The sequence below is a fragment of the Telopea speciosissima genome, chromosome 8, assembly GCF_018873765.1.
Source record: "Telopea speciosissima isolate NSW1024214 ecotype Mountain lineage chromosome 8, Tspe_v1, whole genome shotgun sequence".
Lineage (NCBI taxonomy): Eukaryota > Viridiplantae > Streptophyta > Magnoliopsida > Proteales > Proteaceae > Telopea > Telopea speciosissima.
The window spans coordinates 11,298,983-11,326,881 of record NC_057923.1 but is presented as its reverse complement, the minus strand read 5'-3'; the positions used below and the strand labels follow the sequence as shown (position 1 = coordinate 11,326,881).

Sequence of the window (27,899 nt, the reverse complement as noted above, 5' to 3'; positions counted from 1 at the left end):
CATGCGGCATATGCCAACCTGCACAAAGAGTACCAATCTAAAAAAAAGTGGTAGCTTTGAGCCAATCAACCCTTTTGAGTGAAACCCAAGCAGGGTTTTAGTGTCGGTTTGATCAATTCGACTCTTCTACTTTCGCCGACCCTTTCCGTTGTGTGTTTCTTACACATAAGCAAGGTAGAATATACCGCCTTATCCCTATCCAAGCACTTTATTTGAATGGGGGTAAAGTGATACTTTCCACAGTACTTGTATGTGGATGCACGACAATACCAGACAAGCAGAAGTAGAAGAATCGGATCCCAATTTGATATATCGGTATTGATCAACCCCTATTCTATTTCAATGCCAATACCCATTCTTGAAATACTATGGATGAGGATAAAAATGTTAAAAAGGGTTTGGTATGGATATTTTGAAGGTAAAACCACTCAATACAACCAATACGCATCACATAATCCATTATAATATAGATATGGGCAATATTAAACCAATACTGATACCTAAAACCATTTTATCTATGCATGAAGAAATTGCAAGCTTGAAAGCATCTGGTTCGATGACCCCTTGAGGCTCATTGACCACTCGTGGAACTAGAAGATAGGATTGGCACCAAGGTGCAAGGGGGGTGGTGTAAGCCTCGCACCAAATACACACTAGCATCTCAAGAGTGGAATTTTCGCCTTTCAAGCCGATGTGACAGTCATTTCAACAAAAACTATGTCTGGGTGTGGCTTCCCCCTCCCCTCCCCTCCCCACCCCATCCCACCCCACCCCACCCAAAGAACATTAATTTCCCCTCATATTTATTAAAGTATAAGGATTGGCACTAGGACAAGATACATGGTGGTATAATGGTATTGATTCAAATCCTTGTACCCCGTCCTTCTCCTTTTGTACTTGCTACTTCCAATATTAAAGACTGAATATATATAATCCTAACATTAAATTAGGTAGTTTCATATGATAAATAACTTTCAATAACAGCCAACCACCACCTTTGTACACACCATATGATATATAGGGTTGTAAACGGATCGGATTTGGCTCGAACAGTGCTATGTCCACATCCGCATCCAATTAGCTATCGGACGGATTCAGATAGTGCTAAACGGATACGAACATGGGTACAGATCGGATATTTTATCCGTTTACATGTAAATATAGCTTTTTGGATAGCTATAACCTATCCGTATCTGCATCCGTTTAGTTTTCGGACGGATTCGGATAGCGCTAAACGAGTACGGACATGAATATGGAAACGGATTTCGACTATTCGTTTACACCCCTAATGATATATAGACTCTCCTTTTTTTTGGGGGTTGGGGAGAGCGGTGGGGTTGAAATTCTATTCTAGTAGGCCGATTCTGAGCCAATCCTGATCTTGTTCTAGCCAATGCAGCCAATCTGCATCCCAAAACTAGGCTTAAGGCAAAATCTGGCTAAGTCGGGTCAATCTGGATAGGAATAAGCTGAAACTGATCCAGACCCTGATCTTGCATCCTTGATTCTAGGTGTGTGGATGTTGGGGAGAAGCTAATGTCACGTGCACCGCCTAGTGCACCATGCATAAGAATCTAACCGTCCACCCAACACTTGAGAGGATAAAAAAATATCATTGTCCATATTCTTACGGTTGAATTCTTAAGTATGGTGCGCACTTGAGAAAATGAAAATCCACTAATGTCCCCTACAAATTTTGCCAAGGGTGAACCACTTAGTTACTTGATATGAAATTTATAAGAAGATTTATGAATACAATGCCATGCACGTAATAAAAGTGTAAATAATTCTTGGCGCATAGGTTTCTCACAACGTTTAATTAGTGGGAAGCTGAACTTACGATAGAGCGGAAGATGGATTCGTTTAGTAGAGAGTCCACATTTTGAAGTTTGGATAGTAAAAATCGAGAATAAACCAAATGGGTGAGCTTTGGTAAAAGAATCTGCCATTTGATAATTAGAGCAGACATGCGTAGCAAGAGAAATTTGCCTTAGACAGAAAAGACAGTGACGACGGACGGGAGATAGAACAACATTGGCCCATGGTCATGATGGATCCAGATCTTCTGCCGTGTGTTGCCCGTAGCAGTCTGAGTGGCACAGACACAAAGCTTAATGATCGCTTTACTCTCACTCAGGCAAGACATTCAGGTAGAGGTAAGACGGACATTGCGTGCGGCCCTGTGTCTGTGCCGCTCAGACCGCTACGGGCAGTGCGCCGCAGAGGATCTAAATTGGATCATGATCTATAGATCCTGCGATCAGAAGCATTTTGGTCGCAGAGATATTCAAGAGCTCGACTAGATTGCCACTGTGAAACCATTTTCAGAGTTCTCTGCAAATGCTACCGATATTTCAGAAATCCCTACACACGCACAGTGACGCCTAGAGCTCTAGATCTCAACAAGCAATTGAACAAGCTGTTAGAATCTTGAAAGTGAAAATCAGTCTGCCATGGTTTTAGTGCACGGCTTCGGATCGGTATCGTTCACCTGCAAAACCGATGCGTTATTGATACGGTATCGAAACGGATCGATCGTGTTGGACAGATTTATCCCTGAATCTCCTTTAAATTGGTTTTTTTTTTTTACCATTTTACCCCTTGTCTGTACCATGCAATTGATAAGGTATCGACGCAGTATCAAGATTGATTACTTGCAAAACGGGTACATATCACCCAATCCAGGTGATACGGTACCAATACTTTTTTGTTTTTGTTTGGTGAATGATACCAATTCATCAAACCTTGGTCTCTGCTCCAAAGACCTGAGTGGACTTCGAGGTTACTTATGAGGTTAGGGGTATCAATTCCAGGCCCGGTCCGATTAAGCCCGACAAGTTTAATATTTGGATGGTCCCGGTGTGGAGTCCTAGCCCATTCAAAGCCTGACCAGACTGATCGATTTCAGGCCTGACCCTTTAACTTGTAAACTTCTCGTTCCCAAGCTTTAACACATGGGCCGTGGGGTTTAGCCAGTGCAACCATCTCCAGTTCCCCCACGTTCAAAGAAATACTTTAAGATGGTTTTTTGAGACCAGATTATGTCCTTGTACAAATAACATCCAAGGCCCTCCGGAGCCACTCACTTGGAATACACTGTGAGACCATATGAATGGCCTTGGAGGGCCTTACACGGTACTTGTACGGGGAAAAGATCCACTCTCTGGTTTTCCTACAATGGACATTGACAATAGTTCCCACAGAGAGAGAACCAAAACAAAAGCACATCCGTGTTCACATTTCTTTGGGAACTACATGGTAATAAAACAAGGCAAAGATTTAATTCCGCATCTTCCATGCATGTCCTTGTTCCTTCTGTATTAACAATAACAATAATCTTCTCTAATCTTATATGAAAAGAAAGTGTTACATGATAAGGGAGATTTTCAAAATTTCCAATACTGACTTCTTATTGTTCAATAATTTTTTGTTTTTTAGGGTAGCTCCGTTTAAAGTCCGTTTAGATTTTAATAGGTCCATAGCCCAATTAAGGTCCGATTAAGGCCTGATTTTAATACCTGATTATAGCCCGAGCCCGATTGAGTCCGTGCAGACCCAACCTGATTATCTAAACGGGCAGCCACGGTGCAGGCTTCAAGCTTGGTTAAGCCCGATTAGGCCCGACCGGTTAACATCCCTATATGAAGTCATTTTCTTTGTTATTATTATTTTTGTTTGGTGTGAACATCTAAAGTCACTATTAAACAAACTACTCCTGTGCATTCCATGTGAGTGGCCTTAGAGGTCCCGTCTGTTTGACTAAGAGAACGGGGTGAGAATGTTGTGGGACTGATTGGGTCCCATAGCGTAGTGGATTGGAGAAGGTGGGATTTTTACTTTTCCCATGAAAGTAGTAACCAAAGTTTCTTATTTTCTATGGGATTTTGGATAGCATATGGGTGGAATTTTCAAATGCCACATCAGCTGACAAAACATTTAAACATTTTAGATCGAGAAAAGCAAACTGCCATTAGATAGTGAAAGTGATTCCACAAGTACCAATATTTGGAGTCTGGCCTCCTTAGGCTTTCAAACTTTCAAGTTATCACCAAAATTGAGGTGGTTCAAAAATTTTCATATTCTAATTATTGATCACCATAAACAAACGGATGTATCTTGTTGTCATCAAAATGGTGAAGTGAGAAGTTGTAACTAGGGTTATAAGTTTTGCCTTGTCAGCCCGAGGCCGCCTTGAGCTGGATTTTTCAACCCTGAGGGCTGGTTAGGGTTGAAATTTCAGGCCCTGGGTCAAGGTCGGGCTAGGCCAGGGTTGAGGCCTCAGGCTAAGCCTTGCCCGGGCCGACCATGTGTTAGGTTATGATTTACAATTTATTGTTTACATTTTGCAATTTTTTTTAGTATCTAATTATCTATTGGTTTATTAAAAAAAAAGGCCAGTTTATTTGTTGAATGAAAATATTATAATTTTAAGATTGGGCCAAATTTTTTAACCCAAAGAAAAATCCAATAGTCAATTAAGTATGAAACAAACTAATACCCAATCACATGTGTCTCATTTTTTGAATGCATATAAATGGCAGAAAAAGCAAGGCAAGTCGGGCCAACTAGGCCCTAACAAATTTCAAGGTTAGTCAGGGCCAATTCAACCCAGCCCGACCTGATTAGGGTCAATCAAGGCCAGGTTGGGCTGGGCTTGTCTGAGCCTAGCAGGGTTGGACCTGGGCTAAGCCCGGCAGGGTTGGGCCTGGACTGAGATATCTTAGCCTGACCTAGAGCCGGGTAGGGCTTGGGTTGAGCTAAAAGGACTCAAGGTTTGGCTAGGGTTTAAATAAATCCGGCCCAACCCGGCCCTGTTTCACCCCTAGTTGTAACCTTCTTTTGATTACCCCTTGTTATTAGCAAAAATTATTTATTGTAAGGATAAAAATGGTTTTCAAAATAATTTGAAATTGACATGTCAATATATCATTATTAAAACTAAATATTTTTTTAGTAGACATTAGAAATGTGATAAATGACATGATTTATCCTCGTTAAAAAAATGTGTTATACGGTATTTTTTGGAAAATTTACACGTACCTCCCTTGAGGTAAGGCCTAATTATAGATTCACCAGTGAGTTTTCAATATTTACATATGCTACCCCTGCTTTCTAAAATAATTAATAAATAAACCCACTCCATTAACCTAGGACTAAAAACGTTAAAACAAAGTCTTTTGCTTCTTTAAGACTATATATGTCTTTGCCGTCCTACACAAGAGAATATATATATTAATGAAACAAACAAGAGAATTAATTAGTAACGGCAAAAGGGAAAAGAATGCTACCTGGTTGTGTGTGGCGTGTGGCACTCCTATACCTAAACATAGGGTTACACGAAATGATTGTCACGCCTCCATGAAAAGATAGAAATCCCTGACAGCATAGTGGTCATTTTGCTCACAAAAATTGTGCACCACACACGTCTAGATAATGTTCTCTTACCCTAAAAATATGTAGCAAAACCAAAAGCACCTCTTATCTGAGATTTTTAGCTTCCAACTGAAATGATTTGTCGCTTATTTCAAAAAAAACCTATCATACTACTGCTGGTGATAGAGGATGAGGAGTGTTAAACTCGAGATCAACATACCCCAGACTCCACTACGATCAGTGATTCCAACCATCTGAACAAGACCTATGATTATAAATGTGCTTGAGGAGACAAGATCATAAATAAACCTTTTTCAAGCAGGCTCTTGAGTATGGTCCATTAGAAGGCAGTGGAGTTTTCATCCTTCTCTATGCCTAAAGGTGACAATGATCAAGAATGGGACTTGCCAATAATTTTCAAAAATTTGTTCTGGTATTTTTTATGATCAAGTAGGTCAAAACATGTTATACTCAGCTCAAGATGTAAAAAAGCCATTTTGGAGCAGACAATTTGTATCAGACTAGTATATATGCCATCAGAATTCAATTGGATATCCAATAGATATTCATTAAGTATCCATCTCCAAGTATGCCATGCATTTGAATATTCAAACTTGAATTCAATAATATTCAAATATAAAATAGTATATATTTGTTGGGCAAGAGATTGCTGCTTGGTAGTGTGGCCCCTGCACCAACCTAGGGCCAATGAGAACATGCGTAGGGGTATCAATATGATTGATTTTTTTTATTTCAAAGGGAGTGGATGATAATTTTGTGTGGTCCTATGTCTGGCGCAAGTTCCATGCGATCACGCAACAATATTTTTCCGCATAATTTTATTGTATCTAATGGGCACAAAAATATGTACAAAAAATATAATATATATGTATTTATCATAAAGCGAAAAATTCATTTACATGGTCCCATATTGGGAGGGCCCACCTCATTGTGTCACATGAATAGATGTTGTGGTTATTCCTACAGTTGAATCAACCTATAGAAACCTCTAAGAAGCTCTAAACAAAGGACGATGTTGTTTGATATAATTTTGCCACTTATGAAAGTAGATTAGTTTATGCATACTAGCTCATCCACAACCCTCCTAAAACGGATTGCCTAGATCATGGCAATAGGGTAAAAATCTGCAATCGAGCAAGCACCTTCCACCTTAGGCCCCATTTGTTTCAGCGTAAAATTTTACTTTCATAAATGTAAAATTTTACATGTTGAAAAATTTTCTAATGCTTGTTTCCATAAAAAAAACCAAACATTGGAACACTTTTCAACATTTAAAATTTTATGTCTAAAATTTTTTGAAGTGAAGATTTTCAAGTAAAATTTTCTAGGTAAAATTTTATGCCAAAACAAATGGAGCTTTTAAGGGATTAAGGAAATGAATGACTGATTAATAAGATGAATTTGATGGGGTTCCAAAAAGAAACTCCACACTGTGAGCATAAGGTCTACTTGAGATCAATTTAATTCAACTGGAGAGAGAGAAAGAGAAAGACAGAGAGAGAGAGAGAGAGAGAGTTTCCTTCTTCTTCCTGTTACTATGTTATCAGGAAAAAAAAAACATGTAAAATAACACAGTACAGATGATTAAATTTTGAAAAAAACTCCATTCTTATCATCCACAAGAGTTTTACATTCATGAAAAGGGAAAGAGACTCATTACAATGCAATACAACTACTTAAAGATTTCCGCACATAAACACAGAATCATCCTAAGAACTAATTAAAGAACAAACTCCTTCAGTCTCTGACATAAGCTTGTAGTGTCCACTCCTACTCTTGAGCTAGTAGCCTTCAAAGATTAAACCAAGCCCATCAATTAATCTTAGAATATATAAAGCTAACTAACTAACTAAGAAGAAGTAGATTAAATAGTAATTAATTAATTACCTGAGAGTGGATAGTGTGGAAAACCTTTTCACCCACAACAGAGAAGCTAGCATTGACAACTTCTGCACCTTCTTCTGTAAGAATACTAATGACTTCACTAAACATGAAGTTGTTATTCAATCCAGTGATCAAAGTGATCTCTAAGCTATTATTACCCATATCCCTCAGTCCAAATACTGGCACCAAATTTGACCCAACTCTCATTGTTTCTTTGATACCATTATTGATCCCACAGATTTCCATAGCTTGCTTCTTCCTTTCTTGGAGACTTTCCACTCTTTGTCTAAGTTCCTTTATATAACTTGCTGCTTGTTCCAATCGATCTTGCTGTGATGATATTTCCTGTAATAAATAGCTTGCTTAAATTAGTTCACATAAAATTAAAATAATATTTAGTTAGAAATAAGAGAGAAAGAGAGAGAGAAGAAGAACCTTAGTGGAGTTATAGTTGCGAGGGATGAGAGAAGCAAGCTTGAAGGAAAGGCCTTTCATTTGCAGTCTTCTGTTTCTTTCAATAATCTTTCGATCAAGTTTGGATGATGAAGTACTGCAACTTTCCTTCATCTTTTCTTACTATTATGGTTTGGTTTTTTTTTTTTTTTTTTTTTTTTTTTTTCACTTTAAGAGGGTGTGAAAGAAAGAAAGAAATTAAAGGATGGTGTGAGGAAGAGAAGCCAAGAATGATTAGGGTTTTATAGAGGATAGATAACTAGAGAAAGATACATTAGGGTTTTTATTTTTTAACGGGGTTAACCCACATAGATAAAAGAAAGCTAACGCATACAGTTTTTGACTTTGTAAAGCGATGACTAGACTGGAAGAGAACTTTCGATTCACTCAAAATTACTAAATTAGGTATGTGATATGGATTGAGTCGGATTCATGTTTAGGTAAATTTGCATTGCCCATATCCTGTACGTAAGGCGGCTTCACCTTCTCGAAATGTTGCAGAGTAAGTCCTCAGCTGACCAGAGGTGTGAGCACTGACGTCCCCCGCGGGCGGTTTGAACGACCATATTTTGTCTGCAAATCTATTTTAGCCTTCTTTCTTTCTGGCTCTTTAATTTTGTTTTGTGAGTCATTGAGTCACATCAAACTTTAGTACATGGTGGATGGTTTGAGTTATTGTAATCGGATCTCTCAAATCAGTTGATTCGTATTGAATTTTTAGGTTCAATTAAGGGTGTCAAATTGGACGGTTCAATTCGGGCTTGGTTTAGTTTTTTTGGTTTCGATGTGAGTTGCAGGGAAACCAAAACCGAACCATTAAGATCTGTTCAGTTTCGGTTCTGGTTTCACTCAGGTTCAATTTGGTTTGTGATATATCTGTTTAGTTTGGTTTGAAAGCATAGGTTGGTCTTGGGTAGAGTTTTTAGGGTTTGGGATTGCTTTTAGTGTTCGATTCAGGTTTGGTCCTATTGAGAGGGCTAATTGGTGAGGTTTAGCCCGAACCGAAAATCGGATTGTGCTCTAACCCGTAAGTCGAACCAATAAGGCCTCGATTCGATTTGGATCAGTCGCAATCGGGTCGAGCCGAGCCGGTTTGATTTAAGTTTTGACACCCTTAGGTTCAATCTTATCCTAAAATAAAGGATCCAATGCCCCAACGGCGGGAGTAAAGTTGCATACATTATGACCCTTTCTAGAACTCGCAATGATTGAAGTCTAATGCTCTGGGTATGTCCTTTTTCATTTTTTAAAGTATGCTTTTAGCTAAATCAAACCGATTTCTTTGAGCTCTATTTGTTTCAATGTAAAAATGAACTTTGAAAAAATTTACATGTTAAAAAGTTTTCCAGTGTTTGTTTTTCAATGGAAACAAACATAAAACTTTTCAACACGTAAAATTTTACGTGGAAACAAACAGAGCCCTTACTTGAACCACGGTAGAATTTTATCAAGAGTTGAGAAAATAACTTATCTGTATCAATCAGGTATTGGTCATGGTCGATATCGATACAAATTAGCCGGCAAAGCCAATCAAATATGGATACCTAAAATAGTGACACCTACGGTTAATATAAACTTGGCTGAAAGCCAATTTAGACACTATGGTGTATCAAAGCTATGGTTTATTCTCACCTTACAATTTTTTTTGTCCTAAGTTTATAAAGAGACACCAAACTCTCCTATTCTCACTGTTGTTCCCCTAGGGTGATCTCATTTTTATCCCCTCTTTTATTGTACGTTCTAATGTTCACAAAGTTAAATCAACAACTTTCGTTGAATTGGGGAGGATATTAGATTTCTTTGCTTGAAAAGGAACTATGAGTTCACCTTCAACACATACCTGAATTCCTAACTAATGGACTGAATTACTTTCATTCCCTGCTCCACTCTTCTTGTCTGTGATTATTGTACTTGTCTCTCTATTGAGCTTAATTGGGAGTACATTAGAGATATCTTTGCTTGAAAAGGAACTGTGAGTTCACCTTCAACACATGCTAAACTTATGGACTTAAATTACTTCCCTTATTGTCCACTCTTCTTGTGTGGGCTTGTTCCATACAAGAATTTAAGGGTGTCAATGTTCAGCTCGAACCGATTGGATTAACATAAACTGACTGGTTCAGCCTGGATCAAACCGTGGTTTTAGTGGCAATAAAGATGATCCCCATACTCATGACTCAACTCATTTGATAAATTTTCTGACTCAAACGAGTCAAGAAACTGAGTCAAACATGTCTTGAAACATTAGGTTAAAATTTTGAGCTAATTTTCTCTATTCATTAATGGGCTGAAATTTTTATGTGGAGAGGTCCAAGATCCTCTATAGACCCACCAAAATAACGTCACATGATAGGTCATGAAGCATTAAGCTTTTAAACGAATCATAACAAATAGTAATACCTAATTAGTATTTTCATTATTTTTTTTTTTCGTTGTGGGCTAAGTAAGAAAAGTATAATTTTCATTAGAGAGAAAGAATGCTTCCTAATCGTGTGCGGCGCGCGGCCCCTACTCCAAGACACAGGGTCACATGAAATAACTGTTGTGCCCTTATGAAAAAGAGAAAATCTCTGGGGGTATTTCGCATGGCATTGTGTCTGGGAGCAGGGGCCATGCACCGCATGAGGTCTTCGTTTTTTTCTATTGTTTAGGTTGAAAGCATTCTTCGGCTGGCCCCCATTGCTCAAGTCATTGCACTTGAAGATTGAATAAAATCACTAGGAACATTCAAGTCCGGAAGACTAGATCTTCCCACCTCCTTAGTAAAAGATTCTAGAAAGCCTTCTACTCTTCTTAGGATATACAAGTGGTCTATAGTTCTTTGTAGCTTCTAAGTAGAGGTGTCAAACGATTGGTTTGGCTCGATTTCGATCAGGTTGAATCGGTTTTCGGTCTCAGAATGAGTGAGACCAAAACTACACCGTTAAGAAACTTCTATTTTCAGTCGGTTTTGATTTATTTTGGTTTTTCAATATCGGATTAATACCGGTTTAGATTGATTTGTTTTTCAGGTTTGAACCATATTGGAATCTTACATTCATTATTTGTAGTGACGAAATGTTGATAAAAACACTTTAATTCACATTCCCCAAGTCAAATAAGTAAACAATCATGAATAGAAAAATTGATTTGATGTGTTCATTTTGTAATCCGAACAAAGATGAATAAATTGTAAGGGGAAAATAACTAATATTGAAACCAATGGATAAATAGAGTTTATAACGAAATCATTGATACAAATCATATCATTATTTATCACTAATTGTAAGGGTAAGATAACTAATATTGAAAATCAATGAATATTACAAATCAATTTCCCTATTCATAACCTGATCCTCATTGATTTGTAACAATTTCGCTTAGAACCAGAAATTTTTTTCACTAATATCGAAATCAATGGATAATCAATTCATTTATTCATAATCTGATACTCAATGATTTTTTTTTATCGGTTTCATTCGGTTTGGTTTCAGTTTGGATGTTGGTCGGTTTAATATGGTCCGATTTTCAAGCAATCCCATCATACCCCAGTCTAAAACCAATCCGACAAAGATCTGTTCGGTTAGATTTGGGTTTTTCCGATCGGTCTTATCCGTTCGAGCTAGGTTTTGACACCCTAACTTCTTAATGGTTGTTTATTTAACCCAAACGCCTAAGTCCATGGGTTTGGTGGCTAACCCGTGGGCCTATGGTGACCTCCCAAAGCTGAAGACCTCAACTACTGAAAGACTTCTTCTAATTAAGACCTTCGGCAACCAAAATCGAAGAAAATGGGAAAATTCGAAAGTTGCAACTTCATGGATGAGTCTAAACCTTTTTAGGGTTTTAGAGGTTTTGTAACAGTTGGTCATGGGTTCTGGCTTTCCCCTATAACGAAATCGGAATCTTCTGCAGGGTTTTCCATCGTTCTGCCATCTCAGTGCTTCAATGGTCTGACTCCGTCAATGGTGAGTAATGCTTGGATCTCTTTTTTATTCCTTTACACTTCTACGCCTTCGTCTCTCATAGAATCGTTATCCTCCCTTGTTACAGCATCGGTGTCGTAATGCATCGTACGCCCATGTGACACAGTGGGTCCCACATGGTGCACATGACCTCTACAGCCGCCGTACGATACATGATAGCACCGTCCTATAACAGGAGTGGATAAAAATTCTCTCTCATAGCTGACCCCTGTCTTCTTCTTTAGACAAAAAGAGGTACGTACGGATCACCATTTGAGGCTCACAGCTTGTCCCAAACTTTAACTAGAAGGGACTGTAGTCTGAAGCATGCAACACGATCACATGGATAGACAACCAATCAAATCATAGATCGATAGGAGAAGCTACTAGCTAGATTGTAATGAACAACACAAACTTGAATTTTGCTCTTCTTCTTTCCTACTGGGCTATTTCGGAAAGGCCACAACATCTGCCAGTGCCTCAGCCAGAGAAATCTTCTCTCCGACAAGATTCTCTGGTGTCAAGCTTCAGAAACCGGCATAAGACCAGAAAGGCCTATCTTTTCTCTAAGAAGGGGAGATGTCGTGAATTACCGCTACAATCAACAGGTCTGTTGTATCTTTTCACACTGGTTGAACTGAATTCTTAAAAGTTACTTATGGCAATTTTTGGTGAATTCTGGAAGGAAAAAAAAAAAAAATGAAGTATTTTAGACAGAAAAGTGTTTATTGTTTTTTATGAAATAGTACACTACGTTTACTTAAGAATTCAACTGTCCACTCAATACTTGAAAAGATAAAAAGATACCGGCATTCAGTAAGTACCCATGTTTTTTAAATTGAATTCTGAAGTGTGGTGCAATTAAGATGATGAAAATCCTCTTGTTGATGGCATGAGTTTTTTGAATTTGAATTGACTTTTGACAGTTGCTTATGTTGGAGCAATTCCAGCTCCTTTCATTAATTACCGCTCGGTGGTGGCATAGCTTTTATATATATATATATATATATGTTGTATGGAGCATTGGGTCTTAGTTAGCACAATAAGCAATTTATAATTGTCCCAAATTTGGTGCAAAAGTAAGCGTCAGTCTTTAATAAAAACTTGGCTAGCTGAAAGCCAATTTAGACACTATGGTGTAGAGACACCAAACTCTCCTATTCTCACTGTTGTTCCCTTAGCGTGATCTCATTTTGTCCCCTCTTTTATTGTACTTTCTAATGTTCACAAAGTAAAGTTAAAATCAACAACTGTCCTTGAATTGGGGAGGATTTATATATATATATATGTACATGGGAAGCAGTTTTCTGTACGAGAGTGTGGCCTACGCCAACACTTCCATCTATCTATCTCTCTCCTCCTTAAAACAAGGGGGCAGAGGTATCTTTTCACATGGGGAGGAGAGAGATAGACTCATGGGAGTGCTGGCGTAGGCCACACTCCCAGACAAAGAACTTTTTCCTTATATATGGGAAGCAGTTTTTTGTACGGGAGTGTGGCCTACGCCAGTACTCCCATGTGTCTATCTCTTTCCTCCTTAAAACAAGGGGGCAGAGGTGTCTTTTCACATGGGAATGAGAGAGATAGACTCATGGGAGTGCTAGCATAGGCCACACTCCTGGACAGAGAACTTTTTCCCTCTATATATATATATATATATATATATATATTAGATTTCTTTGCTTGAAAAGGAACTATGAGTTCACCTTCAACACATACATGAATATTGTCTAACTTATGGACTGAATTACTTTCATTCATTCCCTTCTCCACTCTTCTTGTTTGGGATTATTGGACTTATCTCTAATGAGCTTAATTGGGAGTACATTAGGAAGAGATATCTTTGCTTGAAAAGGAACTGTGAGTTCACCTTCAACACATGCTAAACTTATGGACTCATATTACTTCCCTTATTGTCCACTACTCTCCCTGTGTGGGCTTGTTCCATACAAGAATTTAAGGGTGTCAATGTTCAGCTAGATCGAACCGATTGGATTAACAGAAACTGACTGGTTCATCCTGGATCAAATTGGATCCTTCGCGGTTAGCGGCAAAGATGATCTCCATACTCATGACTCAACTCATTTGGTAATTTTTCTGACTCAAACGAGTCAAGAAACTGAGTCAAACATGTCTTGAAACATTAGGTTAAAATTTTGATCTAATTTTCTCTATTCATTAATAATGGGCTGAAATTTTTATGAGGATAGGCCCAAGATCCTCTATGGACCCACCAAAATAACGTCACATGATAGGTCATGAAGCATACCTAAGTAGTATTTTCATTATTTTTTTTTCATTGTGGGCTAAGAAAGAAAAGTATAATTTTCATTAGAGAGAAATAACGCTTCCTGATTGTGTGCCACGTAAGGCCGCTCCCCCTAGACACAAAGCCATGTGAAATGATCACCATGCCTTTATGGAAAGGAAAAATCCGTCGGAGCCATTCGTGTGGCATGTGTCTAGGCACATAGGCCACACACCGTATGCGATCAGGTTGCATTCTCTTTCCCATTTCATTATATTATTAAGAGTTCTTCCTTTTTCTCTATTGTTTAAGTTGGGAGCATTCTTCGGTTGGCCCCCATTGCTCAAGTCATTGGACTTGAAGATTCAATAAAATCACTAGAAACATTCCAGTCCGGGAGAGTAGACCTTCCCACCTCCTTAGTAAAAGATTCTAGAAAGCCTTCTACTCTTCTTAGGACATACAAGTGTTCTCTAATTCTTTGTTGCTTCTAAGTAGGGGTGTCAAATGATCGATTTGGTTCTGTTGCGTCAAGAAATCGTCGAGCGGTCCTGCGAGTGCCGTCACCTGCAAGTGGACCAAAGGGGTCAACAGAGAGAACCGGTGTGGTCCCGGCCTAGGGCTCTCCGATGCCAAAGTTAGATCTCCTGGCACAAATAGATGAATAGTGATGATTCAGTATGAGTTTAGATGTCCCCTATGGGGTTGTGTACCTTTGCCTTTTATAGTAGCATATGGCGGTGTGGAGAGTCCCCGCTTGATTGACGACAGTGCGTTGAGTGGATAGAGGCCCTGGGTAACGGGGCTCTATCCGATTGGCCATCTCCCGCGGGAGGAGTGTCTGGTGGCATCGGGATCCTTGGTGGATAGATATCCGCGTGTGGTGATAACGCCTTGGTGCTTGAATCCGTGGATGACGTGACCTCTAAGGGTCTAGAGTCCTGGTAGTGACATGAGTCTTAGCGATATGTTCGGGTCGTAGATGGGTGGCCCCCACCTCGGGTGCCCATGATGTCGCTGGGTGAGGCCGCGCCCGGTGAGGAGGCCGTGCACAGGGTGAGGCTGCGCCCTGGTGAGGCCGCGCTGGGTGAGGGCTGTGAGGAGGCCGCGCTGGGTGAGGCCGCGCCTAGGTGAGGCCGTGAGGAGGCCGCGCGATGCGGGCCGCGCCGAGTGGTGGCCGCGCCCGAGTGGTGCTTGGGACCCCGTTCGTTCCCCTTAGCTATGGGCGGGTCGTCTGTGACACGTGGCGGTCGTTGATTGGCCTGAATATTGGATGTATCATTTTCCCCCCTCTCTTGGGATAGGATGTCCAAGAGAGTAGGTGTCTTTGAGGTCCGCCGCGAATAAACTTTCCGTGGGGTTTGCGTAAATCCATCGATGAGGTAGGAGAGGTTGGGGGTTCAAACCTTACCTCCTACACTTTTTCTTTTTGTTTTTGTAGGTATATGTTCCTTCCTCTCCCTTCTTCTTTCACTTCTCATTTCTCTTTCTTACTTTTTGTCTTCCCTTTTGCTCTCCTTTCTTCTTTTTGTCTTTTGTCCTCTTTTTGGTGCCCACCATGTGTTTGTTTTTGGGTCACTTCCACTAGTATCCACTTTGCTTGATTTTTGGGGTCCTTGTGCTTGGGTGGTGTTCTCTTGGTGCCTTGGTTTGCTTGGAAAGCTTGAGTGCCTTGCCTCTTGTGACCTCTATTCCTTGGTTGTGCCTCGTGTGGTGTGGCTACGTCATTGCCGTGTGCTTGTCCTTCCGGCGCAATCACCTTTTTTCTGAGGTACATCGATTCCAACCCCTCTTTTTTTTTTTTTTTTTGTGTGGGGTGTCTCCTCGCGCTTGCGGGGTGTGGCCGCGGTGAGGCCGCGCCCCGCGGGAGTGGCCGCGGTGAGGCCGCGCCCGCGGGTGTGGCCGCGGTGAGGCCGCGCCCGCGAGTGTGGCCTCGCCCGCGGTGAGGCCGCGCCCCGCGGTGGCCGCGCCCTGCGGTGGCCGCGCCCGCGGTGAATCCGCGCCCGCTGTGAGGCCGCCCCCGCGTGAGGCCGCGCCCGTGGTGAGGCCGCACCCGCGGTGGCCGCGCCCGTGGTGAGGCCGTGCCCTTGGTGAGGCCGCGCCCGTGGTTGGGGCCGCGCCGGTGAGGCCGCGCCCGTGGTGAGGCCGCGCCCGCGGTTAGGGTCGCGCCCGTGCCGCGGTGAGGCCGCGCCCGTGGTGAGGCCAAGCCGTGCCGCCGAGGCTGAGTCTCGTGAGGCCGCCACAGCATGGGCTGGCGCCGCTGCGGCGGCTGGGTGGCTATGCTCGGTGTGGTCCCACGCTGGCCGGTGATGCTTGCGGCGTGGACGTGATGGACCCTCGTTCTTCTTCCCTATTCCTCCTCTTGTATGTGATGGATCTGCTTTGTTTATATTTTGCGGGTGACATTCCTTTCCTTTTTCTTGCCGCTTCAGGAGATTGCTTTCTCGAGTAAGTAGTTCGTTCCCCTCTTGTCCTTCATGTCGTTCCTGTTGACCTTGGCCTGCTTGATCGGGGTTGGATCTTGAAGGAGCGTTCCCGGACGCCTTCTTACGTGGGTACTCCGCCCTCTATACCCTCCCCTAGTGATCTTGGTGGACGAGTGGGACCTTCTAGTGTCTCCGGTCCTCGTAGGGATCGTCCGCCCTCCAGGGCGGCATCCTCACGCCGGTCCTGCGATAGGTTAGGCCACATTGCTAGCGTCTTGTCACCCTCGACTTGGTTTCCCTCCGTGAGGAGTTTCATATTCCCGCCGAGGTCATGTTGCGCTCTCCGGGCCTAGCGAGTATGCCTTCTCTCATCGTGCGGGGAGATCCGCCTCTACCGTGCATTTTTCCTCCGGGGTCTTCGCCTTCCTATCCCTCGCTTTGTCGAGTTGGTGTTAGAGCATTGGCACCTCACCCTGGCGGTGTTGCCCAACTCTTGGAGGGTGATCTTGGGTTTCTATGTCTTCTTCGCTCGCACTGGGCGTGCCGCCACTTGTTCCCCTGTTCTCCCACTTTTATCTTTGAAGAAGGGGAACCATGGATGTTATCACTTTGCTCGCCGCGTGCTCAAGGGGCCCTATGCCTCTGTGGAGCTTCTCACGGGGATTACTAGCAACGTGAAGTATTGGAGGGATCGCTTCTTTTTTGCCACGGTCCTCGATGCCCTCTGAGACCGTTAGGGAAGTTATTGACCTCAAGAGGGTCAATCGGGGGCTTGAGTGAGTGATTTTGAGGTGACTCCCTGCCGTGCGTCTGGGTCGCGATCCGTTCCACGTCCCGGAGTTGGACTCGGAGGCCTTCTGTCTCTCTGGAAGGCGAGTCTGGTAAGAGCGTGTCTTTTGTACTTGATTGGCATGTTGGTATTTGAATGTATGTGTAATCGATTGGTTGGTCGATCTATGCACGGTGGATATCGTCCGGACTTGATTTGCTCCGCGGCAATCTGCGGAGGAAGGCCGCTTCTCGGGGTGGTCCATCTGCTGGAGTGACCGATGTTAGTGGTGCTTCTGCGCTGTGGTTGTTGGAGCGAAGCGGAAGGGTGGAACCGAGACATGCCCGCATGACGAGCTCGCGTGCGGGTCCTCCTTCCCCGTACTTCTCCTGGTGACGGTGGCGTTCCGGGCTCGTGCCTCTGCCTCCCTCTGTTGTTCCTTGATTCTTACCGTATTGCTCCTTTCCAAGGGGAAGGGTGTGAGTTCTTCGAGGCGGTCACCTTGCCCAGATCTTCCCACGCCGGGTGAGTCCAGTGATCACCTTGGGCGTGCTGGAGGGCTCGACCTTGGGTGAGGCGGCGTATCGCGGGAGTGGGTGGATAGGGGCAGGCTCCCTACCGCGAGGATGGCCTTGCGAGAGCTTAGCGATGCTTGTGCGGCCTGACCCTCTACCATGACATGGCTTCGGTGAGTTATTCCTTTGTCTCCTCATGTCCATTGCTCCATCTATTTTTACACTATTTTATCTCTTGCCATGTTGATTGTAGGTCCATCACCGTATTGCTTTGAGGCGGTGCTTCGATTGGAGGGTCACGCTTCTCGTGAGGTGCGGATACGTGCACCTGCGTGACGTGGAGAGGGAGCTCTAGGGTCGGAGTCGATGCCCGTGAGAGGGCCGAGGTGGCGTGCGGAGGGTGTCGGGAGCTCGTTTGTGGCGTCAGGGAGCTCCTAGAGGTGTCTCGAGGAGCTGCGTGTGACCTGGCTGTGCGGCGAGAGCTCGGCTAGGGTTCTTGCTTTGGAGGAGGAGCTTCATTCATTGAGGGAAGGCATGAGGTGGAGCGGCATCTGCAGGTGAGCGAGTACGTGGCTGAGTTCCAGGCATCCTCTGCGTTCTCGGCCAGCTGTATCAGAGCGACTTCAGCCCGCCTATGAGGGAGGGGTCCGGGACTTAGCCGCTTGTGTCTGGAGGTGACCCACGACTATGACTTCTCTGTCTCGGGGTTCTACGAAGTTTTACTGCGGCGCTTCCGGGTGCGGTGGGGTGGAGAGCGCTCCGGTGTCGAGAGGTGGAGGCTGCCTGCTCGAGGGGTCTTCTTGCACGTCCTCTGAGGTGGACATGATGTCTCTGGGTCGGAGGTGACCCACCACTCGTGATCCATTGACCTTACGGTCGTCCCGATCCTGTAGACGTCTCCACCTTTTTCCTTTTTTGAACTTGAATTGTAACTACTATGACTTTTCTATGTGATCGCTTTTGCTTTTCTTTGATTGCCTTGTCGCTTGGTGATTATTTGCGTGTTGATGCTCTCTCGACCCTTTATAGTTAACGCCTTGGCGTAGAGCCTCAATGGTGGCATGGCCCCTTAGGCATGAAGCCTCGGTGTTGGCATGTTGCCTTAGGCTTGAAGCCTCGGTGTTGGCATGTCGCCTTAGGCATGAAGCCTCGATGTTGGCATATCGCCTTAGGCACGAAGCCTCGATGTTGGCATACGCCTTAGGCACGAAGCCTCGATGTTGGCATACCGCCTTAGGCACGAAGCCTCGATGTTGGCATACCGCCTTAGGCACGAAGCCTCGATGTTGGCATACCGCCTTAGGCACGAAGCCTCGGTGTTGGCATATCGCCTTAGGCACGAAGCCTCGATGTTGGCATACCGCCTTAGGCACGAAGCCTCGATGTTGGCATACCGCCTTAGGCACGAAGCCTCGTGTTGGTTCGATTGAGTGGTAGGAGAAGACAAGTATTCTTGCAACATTTCTTTATTTTGATGAAATTCACATTGTCTTTTATGTTGTCTCTGCTACTCCCTCACACTCATTACCTACCACTACCACTACTGCTATGCTTCTACCGGTAGTACTTCTTCGGATGTTCGAGTTCCAGTGCACGGTCTACCTTCTTGCCCCTGGAGTCTTCAAGCGGTAAGTCCACGGGCGTGCGCTTGGAGACTATGTAGGGTCCTTCCCGATTGGGTGACTTCCCGCTGCGTGGCTGCGATGCGCTTGCCCTCCGTAGTACTAAATCTCCCCGGTGGAATAGCCTTTCCTTGACCCTGGCGTTATAGTACCTGGCGATGACGTTCTTTGGTAGGCGGCGTTCCTTAGTAGTGCTCTTTCGCGGACCTCATCTATAAAGTCTAGGTTCGCCCATCCGTCGACATAAGTGCGTTCATTGAAGTGCGAAACCCTATGGGACATAGCGCGAGACCTCTACGGCGCCAATGCTTTAGTGCCATATGCTAGGCGGAATGGGCTCTCTCCTGTGGCGTCCGCCTTGTAGTTCGGTATGCCCACGGGACGCTTGGTAGCTCTTCTACCTACTTGCCTTTGGCTCCTTCTAGCCTTTTCTTGACTCCTTCGATGGCGTTACGTGTGGTGACCTCCACACGACCATTGGCTGTGGGTATGCTACCGGCAGGGCCGATAGTCGATGTTGTAGCGGTGACGAATGCTTGGAATTTAGGGTTGTTGAATTGTTTTCCATTATGCGAGACGAGGATCCGTGGTACCCGAACTCTAGATGACGTCGTCGCGGACGAACTTCTCCATCTCTGTCTCTGTTATCTTGGCCAAGGGTTTAGCTTCAACCCACTTGGTGAAGTAGTCGATCGCGACGACCGGTACTTTCCGTTTCCTGGTGCTGCGGTGAAGATTACCTAAGATGTCTAGTCCCCACATGGCAAAGGTATGGGGTTGAGGATTGATGTCGGCTTGGTGGCGGGTAGATGGGAGTCTTGGGCGAACAACCGACATTGCTCGCACTTCTTGGCATATTGGATGGCCTCCTCTTGCATTCGTGGCCGATATAGTCCCACAGCGGAGGATTTTGTAGGCTAGGGCTTGTCCCCCATGTGGCTTCCACATATCCCCTCATGGACTTCGGCTGGGCGTACTCTGCCCCCTTGGGTCCTAGGCACCGGAGTAGTGGTCTTGTTGCCCCGCTTGACGATGCCCTAGGACGGTGTACTTTGCGCTCTCATCCCGATCTTCCTTGCTTCGGCCTTGTCTTACGGTAAGACATCGTTACGGAGGTAGTTGAGTAGAGGGTCCATCCGACTAGGTCCCTCAGTGATCTCATTAACTGCTTTTCCTTATATGTTGGCTCATGCGGGATCTCAACATAGTGCGCTAGCCAAATTTCGAGTTCCTCATTGGCTAGCCTGGATAGGGCATCGGCGCGTTCTCCTCCCGGAACTCGAACCATCTCAAACTTCTCGAAACCCTCGATCAATGCTTGAGCGCGTGTTAGGTATGATGCCATCCTCTCATCTTTTGCTTCATACTCTCCATTCACCAGTTCTGCAGTGCGGGAGTCGCTCCGGGGTGGATAGGTGTGTGACTTGGATGGCTTTGGCCACCGAGTCCAGACTAGTAATGCCTCGTACTCTACTTCATTATTGGATGCTTGGAAGGTCAACTGAGCATATTGGATACGAAATCCTTTGGGGCTGGTTAATATGAGCCAGGCGCCGCTTCTGCCGCATTGCTCGACCCATCCACGAACATGTCCCACGATCCGTGATCCTTCTCTTCGGGCTCCCTGTTTGTGACTCGATCTCGGTCGGGTACACTGTAATGAAATCTGCAAGAGCCTGGCCTTTGATGGCTGTCCTTGGTTGGAACTTGATGTCATGCTCACTTGACTCCACCGCCCATGCTATCAATCGTCCGAGGCGTCCGGCTGTGCAATATCTTCTTCAAGGGTAGGTCTGTGAGAATTTGTGATGGTATGGGCTTGGAAGTATGGTCGTAGCTTCCTGGCTGCCATTACCAATGCATAGGCTACCTTCTCGATCCTAGTGTACCGGTCTCGCATCGATCGGGACATGGGCGCGTAGTAGATGGGCCTCTGGACTTTGTCTTCTTCTTTCAAGCGATCTACCGACCGCGGCACAGGTGGCGGCGGTAGAGCTGCAACTCTTCGTTAGGTTTCGATCGCCCAAACAGGTGGGCTCTCTAGGTACTCCTTCAATTCTCGAACGCCTTTTTGGCACTCTTCCGTCCATGTGAAGTCCTTAGGGCTTGGAGGTTCTTCAATGTTTTGAAGAATGGTAAGCACTTATCACCTGATCGTGACACGAACCTGGAAAGGGCGGCGACCCTTCCATTCAACCTCTGCACTTCACGACCGTTCGGAGGTGCCATCTCTGGATGGCCTTGATCTTGGATGGGTTGGCTTCTATTCCACGGTGAGACCATGAACCCGGGAATTTTCCCGACGTTACACCAGGCGCTTTGCGGGGTTTAGCTTCATCTGGTTCCTCCTCGATCGCTGTGAATGCTTCCTCTAGGTCGGTCAGGTGTTGGTTGGTGTGGGCGTTTTTACGAGCATGTCATCCACATATACCTCCATGTTGCGCCCGATCTGCTCCTCGAACATCTTGTTGACCATTCTCGATAGGTGGCCCCGCATTCTTTAACCCGACGGCATGACGTTGTAGCAGTAGTTCTCTTTGTCCGTCCGGAATGCGGTGTAAGACTCATCATCCTCATACATGAGGATCTGGTTGTATCCGGAGTAGGCGTCCATGAAACTCGGCATCTCATGGCGGCGGTGGCGTCGATCGATGGGTCGATCCGGGCGGTGGGTATTCATCTTTTGGGCATGCCTTGTTTAGGTCGGTGTAGTCGACACACATCCTCCACTTCCCACTTGGCTTTGGTACCATGACCACGTTGGCGAGCCAGGTTGGGAACTTCTCCTTTCGATGAACCCTGATCGGCTTAACTTCTCGACCTCCTCCTTGATTCCGCTTGTCGGTGAGGGCGAATTACGCCGCCTTGAACGGGCTTCTGGTTGGGTCGACATGTAGTCGGTGTTCCACTATGGAACGTGGTATTCCTGGCATGTCGGAGGTCGACCATGCGAAGACATCTATGTTCGCTTGGAGGAGGTGTCCAAGCTCTTCTTTGTTCCTTGCTAGCGGCCGACGACGAGCGACCTTGGAGGGGTCATCCTGGTGAGTGGCCATGGGATGAGGTCTTCCACTGCCTTCCCCTTCTCTCTGTCGAGTTCATCTCTCAGTCACGATCATGCTCTCTAGGCGAGTGCCATTCCACGGGTGTTGCCATTATTCTTTTTCATGAAGGTGGCGTAGCATTCCTTGCTTTCTTCGATCTCCTCGGACTTCGCCTACCCCATTCTCGGTGGGAACTTCATCTTCGGTGAAGTGGTGATATGACTCCTCTAAGGGTCGGTGATGGTCGCCCTAGGAGGCCGTTGAAGAAACCACGGACTTGACTACCATGAAATTTACCATGATGGTTACTTGTTGAGGTGTACCCGAAGGTGACGGGTAGCTCTATGGTACCTCGATGGAGGCGGTGGCACGAGAATCCATGGAGATAAGTGGGCTCGGTTTGAGCGAGTCGTCCCGAACACGAGGCTGTCGATAGGCGTCCAAGAAGATGCGTCCACGCACGCCGCTGTGTCTATCGTACCACGTGTGCTGGTCGATTGGCTACCTCCACTGTACTACCAAGGCATCTTCATGCGGGAAGTTTAGTCCTTCCAGTCTTCATCCGAGAAGGAGATCACCGCCTCGTCTTGGCTATCTTCTTTGGGCTTCTCTGCCACTCCCACGAACCTGGCATGAGCTTTAGCTTTTAGGTGGACTCTTGCCCTGGTCCTCCAAGTATGGTGAGGATAGGAGGTCCCTTGGTGCCACTAGGTTACGTGGCATCTCTCCGCTCTTCTGGCGGTCTCTCTCTCGATCTGTTCTTCTTTCTTCTCGTCTCGGCTCCACTCTGTCTCCGTCGCCACCTCTATCTCCTTGGCACTGAGCGGTTGTCACGTCTCCCCTTCACATACTTGTTCAAGCTTCCTGCTTTTACCGGTTGTTCTATCTCTCTCTTCAATTGATAGCACTCCTCTATGTCGTGCCCATTCTCTTTGTGGAAGAGACAATATTTGTTAGGGTTTCGCTTCTCTGGCGCTGCTAGCATGGGTCGTGGCCAATGGAGTAGGTCACGGTCCGATCTGCATGAGTATCGGGACTGGTGGTGTTCGATGGTGTGAACTCGGGGAGTGCTTGCCCTCTCACTTCTCTCTGGGCGGCGTGATCTGTCCTCCTAGATGGGCGGTCGCTCTGCTCTTGTCGCGCTCTGTCCTCGACCTCTTACCCTCTTTGCGGTCATCGGTGCTGGCCTCTTGTTGTCCTGTGGCTTGGCCTCGATTATTTTTGTTCTAGCTTGTAGTACCTCGGCCATATTTGCAAACTCGTTGCACCGCTCCGGGAGAGCTCTTTCATAGTCCTGGTCTCATGACGTGCCAGGTCCTTGATCAAGTCCAGTCCCTAATACCTCTGCGCTAGGGCTGCATCTTGTGTCTGGTCATCCAAGTCTCGAACCTCCAGGGACTCCTTGGTGAACTCGATAACGTATTCCCGAGAGATTCCCCGGGTTACGTACCACGTTTAGTAGATTGACGGTGGTCTTCTTACGCTTGTGACTGCTTTGGAAACGGGTGACGAATCGCTCACATAGCTCGCAAACGAGCATATAGATCTCGGTCGTAGCACTGGAGAACCATGATGTGGCTGCTCCCTTAAGGGACGCAGGAATGCCCGACAGGGATATCATGTCGACCCCCATATAGCGTCATCATGCCATTAAAGTAGTTGATGTGGTCATTAGGGTCGGTGGTACCTTGTAGAGTTCAAAGGTGGGTAGTCGAAACACGGAAGGTAGTGTGGTGACATGATCTCTGCCGAGAAGGGGTGTTGTCCGGGGTATGGAATGTGTCTCGCCTTTGGTCCGCTTCTTCAACCCTTCCGCTTCTCATCCAGGTCGCGGAGTCTTTGATCGAGCTCCTCGTCCGTGTCTGCCCCCACGCCGGCCGGCGAGGTTCGGCTGCGACCTCGTTCACGCTCTCTCTGGATGTCCCCTCCCGCCTTGAGTGTTGGTAGGATGGGGAATGGTCACGCCGTGATGAATCCTGTCGTGAAGGTGAGGGCTTTCTTCTCTGTAGGTCCGGCCGTCGTGGTATGTGACTTTCTTCAGGTCGTCAGTCGAACACGGACCTCCGGACCAATCTCTGCGGGCTAGACACCCTCGCCCTGGGTGTTGGCGTCCTCCCACGTTACGACCGTGGTGAGAGGTCTCTTGTTCTCCTGGGATCTTGGGAAGGCTCCCCCATGCGGAGTGGGGTTGCCTATCGCGCAAGTCTCTCGATCTCGCGCCCCGGAGATGATCTCCTAGGGTTTGGCTCTTGTTGAGGTATGGACTCCACCCTTGCTTCTTGGTGAAGTCCTCCGACGGTGAGATGTCGCACGCCCGTCGGTATTCTCGAAAGAGTCGTTGTTCACCGAGGATCTGTCGTTGCGGTCGTTGATCGACCCACGTGGCTGGAGCATTGGGGTCAAGTGTCACCTCCACCACCACATCGTTGGCCTCGTCATTGTTGGGCTCGCGATCACGAATCGGTCATTAAGGGGGATCTCCTCCTCCAGGAGGGGCATGGTCCAGTGGTCGTTGGCTCGCGGCGAGAGCCCTCTGGGGGTGGTGATCCATTCCTTGCTCCGTTGTTGGTGGTGGTAGTCTTCCTTCGTGCCATTGAATGAGTATGGAAGCGAGCTAGTAGTCGTAATGGCTAGCTTCGTTCCCACAGGCAGGCGCCAATGCTATTGCGTCAAGAAATCGTCGAGCGGTCCTGCGAGTATCGTCACCGCAAGTGGACCAAAGGGGTCAACAGAGAGAACCGGTGTGGTCCGGCCTAGGGCTCTCCGATGCCAAAGTTAGATCTCCTGGCGCAAAAGGATGAATAGTGATGATTCGGATGAGTTTAGATGTCCCCTATGGGGTTGTGTACCTTTGCCTTTTATAGTAGCATATGGCGGTGTGGAGAGTCCCCGTTTGATTGACGATTGTGCCGTTGAGTGGATAGAGGCCCTGGGTAGCGGGCTCTATCTCGATTGGCCATCTCCCCGCTGGGAGGGAGTGTCTGGTGGCATCGGGATCCTTGGTGGATAGATATCCGTGTGTGGTGATAACGTCCTTGGTGCTTGAATCCGTCGGATGACGTGACCTCTAAGGGTCTAGAGTCCTGGTAGTGACATGAGTCTTAGCGATACGATCGGGGTCGTAGATGGGTGGCCCCCACCTCGGTGCCCATGATGTTGCGCCTGGGTGAGGCCGCACCCTGGTGAGGAGGCCGCGCCTGGGTGAGGTTGCGCCCCTGGTGAGGCCGCGCCTAGGTGAGGCCGTGAGGAGGCCGCGCCTGGGTGGGGCTGTGAGGAGGCCGCGCCTGGGTGAGGCCGCGCCTAAGTGAGGCCGTGAGGAGGCCGCGCCCTGATGCGGGGCCGCGCCGAGTGGTGGCCGCGCCCCGAGTGTCTTCGGGACCCCGATTCGTTCCCCTTAGCTATGGAGCGGGTAAATGCGCGACACGTGGCGGTCATTGATTGGCGGTGAATATTGGATGTATCAGGTTCAATTTCAGTCTCAGAATGACTGAGACCAAAACTAAACCGTTAAGAAATTTCAATTTTCAATTGGTTTCAATCTAGTGCAGTTTGATTTAATTTGGTTTTTCAATATCGGGTTAATACTGGTTTAGATTACTTTGTTTTTCGGGTTTGAAACATAATGAAATCTTACATTCATAACTTGTAGTGATGAAAGATTCGATAAAAACACTTTAATTCACATTCCCATGTCAAATAAGTAAACAACCTAAAATAGGAAAATTGATTTGATGCGTTCATGTTGTAATCCGAACAAAGAGGAATAAATTGTAAGGGAAAGATAACTAATATTGAAATCAATGGATAAATAGAGTTTGTAACGAAATCATATAATTATTTATCATTAACTTATAAGGAAAAAATAACTAATATTGAAATCAATGAATAATTATTGATAAGATAACTAATATTGAAATCATAAAATAAACCCTACCATCAAATCGTTCATTTACTATCCAACTAATATAGTGAACAAGGAGATCAATGGAAGCATTGTTACAAATCAATTTTCCTATTCATAACCTCATACTCACTGATTTGTCCCTTAGAACCAGAAATTTTCGCACCAATATTGAAATCAATGGATAATAAATTCACTTATTCATACACTTATACTCAATGATTTTTTTTTTTATCGGTTTCATTCGGTTCGGTTTGGATACCGGTCGATTTGGTGCAACCCTGTTTGCAGTTGGTCCCATCATACCCCAGTTTAAAACAAATTCGATAAGGATTGGTTCGGTTTGATCCGGGTTTTTTTGATTGGTTTCAATCGATCTTATCGGTTCGGGCTAGGTTTTGACACCCTTACTTCTTAAGGTTTCTTTACATTTCTGTAGACTTCCTAATAGAAAGTTGGCCAAATGTTCTTTGTGCCAAGGCCGTAGGCTGCACCCAGACACATGGGGATGGATGAAATGACCGTCCTGCCCCCTGAATATCCAGTCCATGTGTTTGGGCACAGGCTGCACTGCGGCACAGAGAATATCAGTCCTAGAAAGTTATTAACAATGGTTGTTTACTTAACCCAAACGGCTAAGTCCATGGGCTTGGCAGCTAGCCGGTGGGCCTATAGTGGCCTTCCAAAGGCTGAAGACCCCAACTATTGAAAGACTTCTAAGTAGGGGTGTCAATACCCAACCCGAACCCATGAAACCGGTCCGAACCAGCCCGGACCACACCGGACCGAACTCTTAATGGTTCGGTTCGGTTTGTGGATCCAGAAAGGCAAACGGTTTGGTTTGGTTTGGGCTAGCCCGACGGTGCACCGGTAGCCCGAACCGTTAGTCCCGAACCCAAACCGAACCGACCTAACCCGATAAATGAGTAAATCAGTAAATACCTAATGCCCCATTGCCCCCTAAATGTGTTGTGATAGTTTCTCACTTTATCTCATATCCTTTGTTAGTGATTACCCAACCAATTGTATCCATAGGCCATAGGACATAGGATACAAAGATGCATTGTATTTGAAATATTTTATGTACTTAAAAGAGAAAGAGAAGAAAAATTAGCACTAACCGGACCTTACTAGTTATATAAAATCGGTACCAAACCGAATCCAAACCGATATCAACCCGTTATCATAAACTGAAACCGACACGAAACCAAATCGCACCGAAACCGAAACCAAATATTTCTTAATGGTTTGATTTTGGTTTCTATAAAAGTCACACCGAAACCGAAAAGCCCGAACCGAAACCGGCCCGTTGACACCCCTACTTCTAAGTAAGACCTTCGGCAACCAAAACCGAAGAAAATGGGAAAATTCGAAAGTTACAACTTCATGGAGTCGTCTAGACCTTTATAGGGATTAAAGGTCTAGAGGTTTTGTAAACAGCTGGTCATGGTTTCTGGCTTTTCCCTGTAACGAAATCGGAATATTCTGCAGGGTTTCCCATCGTTCTGCCATTTCAGTGCTTCAATGGTCTGACACCGTCAATGGTGAGTAATGCCTCTTTTTTTTTTTCCTTTACACTTCTACTCCTTCGTCTCTCATAGCTGACCCCTGTTTTCTTCTTTCACGTTTTCATCAGATTCTGCAACCTCTGTTAGTAGAGCTCGGTAAAGGATTTTAGTTGTTTTCGACTGTCTCATGG

The 27,899-nt window shown here is 45.5% G+C and overlaps 1 protein-coding gene across 1 annotated transcript; it reads right to left on the bottom strand.

The window, feature by feature from the left end:
- Positions 1–7,114: 7,114 nt before the first annotated feature.
- On the bottom strand, positions 7,115–7,915 carry LOC122672021 (transcription factor bHLH162-like). Its single transcript, XM_043869530.1, has 3 exons — positions 7,714–7,915; positions 7,282–7,623; positions 7,115–7,183 (listed from the first exon to the last, which is right to left on the bottom strand). The coding sequence occupies exons 1-3, from the start codon at positions 7,843–7,845 to the stop codon at positions 7,115–7,117; spliced, it is 543 nt and encodes a 180-aa protein (XP_043725465.1). The 5' UTR covers positions 7,846–7,915.
- Between the last annotated feature and the right edge of the window lie 19,984 nt (positions 7,916–27,899).